This window comes from Oncorhynchus gorbuscha, linkage group LG22 (assembly GCF_021184085.1).
Source record: "Oncorhynchus gorbuscha isolate QuinsamMale2020 ecotype Even-year linkage group LG22, OgorEven_v1.0, whole genome shotgun sequence".
Classification (NCBI taxonomy): Eukaryota; Metazoa; Chordata; class Actinopteri; order Salmoniformes; family Salmonidae; genus Oncorhynchus; species Oncorhynchus gorbuscha.
Genome location: NC_060194.1, coordinates 43483425 through 43489186, shown reverse-complemented (window position 1 = coordinate 43489186; position 5762 = coordinate 43483425). Strand labels below are relative to the sequence as shown.

The window sequence follows — 5762 nt, the reverse complement described above, 5'->3', positions numbered from 1 at the left end:
GAGAGAGGGAAGGAGAGAAAGAGAAAGGAACAGGTAGAGAGAGAGAAAGAGAGAAACTAGGTGCTCTGTAGGAGAGGTTGTGATTTGTCACAACATTCCACAAAGGACAGTAGATCTATCCCAAACATCAGAGATACTTGTTTTCTTCATTTTTGTGACAGTTTATGAACGTAACAGCAATATACACATTTTTGTGGAATCCATGTTCCTGTTGCATTCTACCTGTTTGTTAAGTGGATTTCTCGAGTCCTCAAACACCAGCACTGACTGAGCCCAACTACTAGGACAATTACTACATTCTTTGAGAGCTTGGAGAACTATCCAAGGACTACCAGGAACACGGTCAGCCCACCCTGACCATCAGCCATGTTTCAGAAGCAGAGGAAAAGCGTCAAAGCCACGAGGAGCAACAAGACAGAGGCTAAAGAGAAGGTCCTTTGTGAGTAATAGTGGCTTTTGTTGATGAATTCTTATTGCAATCAATCAAATGTATTTTTAAAGCCCTTTTACGTCAGCAGATGTCACAAAGTGCTGTACAGAAACCCAGCCTAAAATCCTAAACAGCAAAGCAATGCAGATGTAGAAGCGCGGTGGCTAGGATAAACTCCCTAGAAAGGCAGGAACCTAGGAAGAAACCTAGAGAGGAGCCAGGCTATGTGGGGTGGCCAGTCCTCTTCTGGCTGTGCCGGGTGGAGATTAGAAACCTAGAGAGGAACAAATCTCTGAGGGGTGGCCAGTCCTCTTCTGGCTGTGCCAGCTGGGATTAGAAACCTAGAGAGGAACCAGGCTCTGAGGGGTGACCTGTCCTCTTCTGGCTGTGCCGGGTGGAGATTAGAAACCTAGAGAGGAACCAGGCTCTGAGGGGTGACCTGTCCTCTTCTGGCTGTGCCGGGTGGAGATTAGAAACCTAGAGAGGAACCAGGCTCTGAGGGGTGACCTGTCCTCTTCTGGCTGTGCCGGGTGGAGATTATAAGAGTACATGGCCATGAAGGACAGATTGTTCTTCAAGATGTTCAAATGTTCATAGATGACTAGCAGGGTCAAATAATAATTGCAGAGGTTGTAGAGGGTGACGTAATGTCATATTTATATGCTTAGGCCGTCATTGTAAATAAGAATTTGTTCTTAACTGACTTGCCTAGTTCAATAAAGGTTCCATTTTTCTGATTATCACAGGTTGCTAATAGACTATCACTCTCCAAGTGGCTCTCCAAGTGGCTCTAATAGACTATCACTCTCCAACTCATATTTTGGGGTATCTGTACTTTACTATTTATAGTTTCGACAACTTTAACTTTTACTTCACTACATTCCTAAATAAAACAATATACATTTTACTCCATACAGTTTCTGTGACACCCAAAAGTACTTGTTACATTTTGAATGCTTAGCAGGACAGGAAAATGGTGTAATTCACACACTTATCATGAGAACACCCCCATGAGAACACCCCCATGAGAACACCCCCATGAGAACATCCCCACCCCCATGAGAACACCCCCATGAGAACACCCCCATGAGAACACCCCCATGAGAACACCCCCATGAGAACATCCCCATGAGAACACCCCCATGAGAACACCCCCATGAGAACACCCCCATGAGAACACCCCCATGAGAACACCCCCATGAGAACACCCCCATGAGAACACCCCCATGAGAACATCACTGGTCATCCCCATGAGAACACCCCCATGAGAACACCCCCATGAGAACATCCCCATGAGAACACCCCCATGAGAACACCCCCATGAGAACATCACTGGTCATCCCCATGAGAACATCACTGGTCATCCCTACTGCATCCAATCTGGCGGACTCACTAAACACACAAGCTACCCAATGGACACTTTACCATCGATAACGTTGGAAATGTGATGAACCACGACAAGCCATTAGTGTCAGAGGTTTGGAGGTGTTTCAGTTGTTTTGAAATACTGTGAGGTCTATGTAGTGTCGTTTTATGTTCTCTTCCTCTTCCTGTGTTTCTCTGGTGCAGGGAACAAAGCTCAGCAGACGATAGCTCAGCGATGTGGAGACCCGAAAGTGGGAGGGAAGGAGGAGAACGTCAAGGAGAACAAGGAGAACCAGCTGAGGTTTCGTGGGGATGCGTTGGAGGACGTTGAAGAGGTGAAGCCGGAGAGGCAGAGTGTTTTCGATAAAGCTGTCTATGACCTGGCCCACACGGAGAGGGTGATGAATGACCTGACGTTCGGAAGGAGGGTGGCCTTCTACGAGCTGAGAGGGGAGATCGGCTGTGGAAACTTCTCCCAGGTGAAACTGGGCTTTCATGACCTAACTAAAGGTGAGACACAGGCCTGGAACATGGAGCCACCTATCAGTGGTAGAAAAAGTACCAAATTGTCATACTTGAGTCAAAGTGAAGCAAACCAGACAGCCTAATTTCCTTGTTTTTTTGTATTTTATTTTACGGATAGCCAGGGGCATGTTCCAACACATAATTTACAAATGAAGCATGTGTGTTTAGTGATTCTGCCAGATCAGAGGCAGAAGGGATGTTCTCATGATAAAAGTGTGTGAATTAGACGATGTTCCTTTCCTGCTAAGCATTCAACATGTAACATGTACTTTTGGTGTCAGGGAAATGTATGGAGTAAAAAGTACAGTATTTTCTTTAGGAATGTAATGAAGTAAAAGTTGTCAAAAATATAAATAGTAAAGTAAAGTACAGATACGCCAAAAACGTACTTATGTAGTACTTGAAAGTATTTGTACTTAACTACTTTACATCCCTGCCACCTATACAGCGCTCACTAAAAGATAAATAAAACAGTTATACAAAGTACAAGTACCTCTTGTAGTTTTCTTGGAAAATTACCCATCTATATATAATGTCAAGTGATGATATATTTCATATCAACATGACTGGGATAAGGTTTGAATTCATGGACCCCCCAGAGTATGTACGTCCCTGAGGGGACAAGACGTGTTAATATGGCTAGATTACATCACTAGCATCGTTTTATCTTATCTTTATCTTCACAGTCTCGATCTCAAGAGCACTTTTTTCATGTGGACTCTACCAGACTCTCTAGCTGGTAGACCTGCAACTTGCCAGCCACCTTGCCAGTGTTGCCTTGCCAATGTTGCTAGTGTTGCCTTGCCAGTGTTGCCTTGCCAGTATTGCTAGTGTTGCCTTGCCTGTGTTGCCACACTAAGTCTGGAGGAGAACAAACTAGGCTAATCCAACATGTGAGAAAAAGCCGATGGCTATAATCTCATTAAACTTTCACTAATCCCTGTGGGATTGTCTTCAGCCACTTGCACGTGTCTCAGACTCAGTCACAAGCTGATGCACTATTGTAAAGTGACTGTTCCACTGGATGTCATAAGGTGAATGCACCAATTTGTAAGTCGCTCTGGATAAGAGCGTCTGCTAAATGACTTAAATGTAAATGTAAATGTATTGAGCAAAGTATTGAGGACAATAGCCATAGCCAGACAAGCTGAAGAGAGATAAAGAGAGAGGATAACTTAGTGAATTCTAAACGTGATAGCATGTCTCTAACTCTCTCCCTGTCCTGTCCCTTTCTCTCTCTTCCTCCATCTTGGATTCCAACACCTAGAGAGAGTGGCAGTTAAGATCCTGGATAAAGTCAAACTGGACAAGAGGTCCCACGTGCTGTTTGCCTCAGAGATCGGGTGCATGGAGAGGCTGTCCCACCCCAACATAGTGCGTCTGTACGAGGTGGTGGAGACGTTTAAGCGGCTGTACCTAGTGATGGAGTACGCCAGTGGAGGAGATCTGTTCTCACGCATTACCACCAGGGGTAGACTCTCAAACCTGGAAAGCAAACTCATCTTTTCCCAAATTCTGGCTGCAGTCAAACACATGGTGAGTTAGTCAATATAGTCTTGCATTGACTCTAGCTACTACAGTGGCATAGCGCTGTAAGTCTGTCTAAACAACAATGGCACACGGAGGACCCCATTTTAAATAAGTGTTGTGTGATACATCCATAAATCCTTAGGGCCCTAACGTGCCTCACTCAGTCTCTGTGTACAAATCTTGCTTTATGTTTAAAGTATTGTCTTCTTGGCGTCTTCCAGCATGATAACAACATAGTCCACCGGGACCTGAAGGCAGAGAACGTTTTCTACACCACCACATACTGCGTCAAGGTAGGCGACTTTGGCTTCAGCACCTCCTCGCGCCCCAATGACGTCCTCACCAGCTTCTGCGGCTCCACGCCCTACGTCGCCCCAGAGCTCTTCAAGGACAAAGGCTACGTGGGCCAGTCCGCTGACGTCTGGGCCCTGGGTGTACTACTCTACTTCATGACTACAGCCATGTTACCCTTCAACGCTGCCAACCTCAGCCGGCTGAAGGTCTGCATCCTTCAGGGCTCCTTCACCATCCCAGCCTACGTGCCCGACCCCTGCCACCAGGTCATCCAGGACATCCTGAGGCCCGTGCCCGCCGACCGTCTCTCCGTGGCTCATATCATGACCTACACCTGGCTGAAGGGCATTGATTACCCCCAGGCGTACCCCTTCTCCCACCCGACCCCAGCCCACCTGGTGGAGCCCTCCAGGGTCCTGGGTACAGATGAGCTGGATGTCAAGGCAGCTCTGGCAGACCTGGGGATAACAGAGAGCCACCTGGTGAACAATGCCTGCCATGACTTGAGGAGCCCTGTGACGGGGGCCTATAGGATCCTGCTGCACCGTATCCATAAGAGGAAGAAAGTGGAGGCGGTGGGGTACAGGGCTGAGTGTCACAAAGACTTCCAGGTCAAGAGACGCTGGAGCGAGGGTACCTTACCTCTGTTGAGGCCTTCTGCTGTGTGTGTAATAATGTAGAGGGGAAGGAGTCTGGCAAATCAGACAGTTAGGAGTCTAGCCTGTCAGACAGGGAGGAGTCTAGCCGGTCAGACAGGGAGGAGTCTAGCCAGTCAGACAAGGAGGAGTCTAGCTTGTCAGACGGGGAGGAGTCTAGCCAGTCAGACAAGGAGGATTCTAGCTTGTCAGACGGGGATAAGTCTAGCCAGTCAGACGGGGAGGAGTCTAGCCTGACAGACGGGGAGGAGTCTAGCCAGTCAGACAAGGAGGAGTCTAGCTTGTCAGACGGGGAGAAGTCTAGCCTGTCAGACGGGGAGGAGTCTAGCCAGTCAGACGGGGAGGAGTCTAGCCTGTCAGACGGGGTGGAGTCTAGCCTGACAGACGGGGAGGAGTCTAGCCAGTCAGACAAGGAGGAGTCTAGCTTGTCAGACGGGGAGGGGTCTAGCCTGTCAGACGGGGAGGAGTCTAGCCTGTCAGACGGGGAGGAGTCTAGCCAGTCAGACAAGGAGGAGTCTAGCTTGTCAGACGGGGAGGGGTCTAGCCTGTCAGATAGGGAGGAGTCTAGCCTGTCAGATGGGGAGGAGTCTAGCCTGTCAGTCGGGGAGACAGATGGGGAGGAGTCTAGCCAGTCAGACGGGGAGGGGTCTAGCCTGTCAGACGGGGAGGAGTCTAGCCTGTCAGACGGGAAGGAGTCTAGCCTGTCAGACAAGGAGGAGTCTAGCTTGTCAGACAAGGAGGAGTCTAGCTTGTCAGACGGGGAGGAGTCTAGCCAGTCAGACAAGGAGGAGTCTAGCTTGTCAGACGGGGAGGAGTCTAGCCTGTCAGACGGGGAGGAGTCTAGCCTGTCAGACGGGGAGGAGTCTAGCCAGTCAGACAAGGAGGAGTTTAGCCAGTCAGACAAGGAGGAGTCTAGCCAGTCAGACGGGGAGGAGTCTAGGCCTCATCAGACTCACTGCTAG

The 5762-nt window shown here is 48.7% G+C and overlaps 2 protein-coding genes across 2 annotated transcripts; both read left to right on the top strand.

The window, feature by feature from the left end:
* On the top strand, window positions 1-5003 carry LOC124010036 (serine/threonine-protein kinase NIM1-like). The gene is made up of 4 exons (XM_046322354.1): window positions 1-439; window positions 2000-2305; window positions 3588-3856; window positions 4072-5003. Exons 1-4 carry the CDS (start codon window positions 367-369, stop codon window positions 4822-4824), a joined length of 1401 nt encoding a protein of 466 aa, XP_046178310.1. The 5' UTR covers window positions 1-366; the 3' UTR covers window positions 4825-5003.
* On the top strand, window positions 4863-5762 carry LOC124009450 (ice nucleation protein InaA-like; the record flags this gene model as incomplete). The annotated part of the gene is made up of 1 exon (XM_046321262.1): window positions 4863-5762. A coding segment is annotated over one exon (900 nt), but the record flags the coding sequence as incomplete, so codon positions are not given.

Excerpts from the sequence above, each read along its gene's own strand:
- LOC124010036 (XM_046322354.1), top strand. The coding sequence starts at position 367 with ATGTTTCAGAAGCAGAGGAAAAGCGTCAAAGCCACGAGGAGCAACAAG. Across the intron at positions 440-1,999 it reads GGCTAAAGAGAAGGTCCTTT|GGAACAAAGCTCAGCAGACG; the intron begins GTGAGTAATAGT and ends TCTCTGGTGCAG. Across the intron at positions 2,306-3,587 it reads CTTTCATGACCTAACTAAAG|AGAGAGTGGCAGTTAAGATC; the intron begins GTGAGACACAGG and ends TCCAACACCTAG.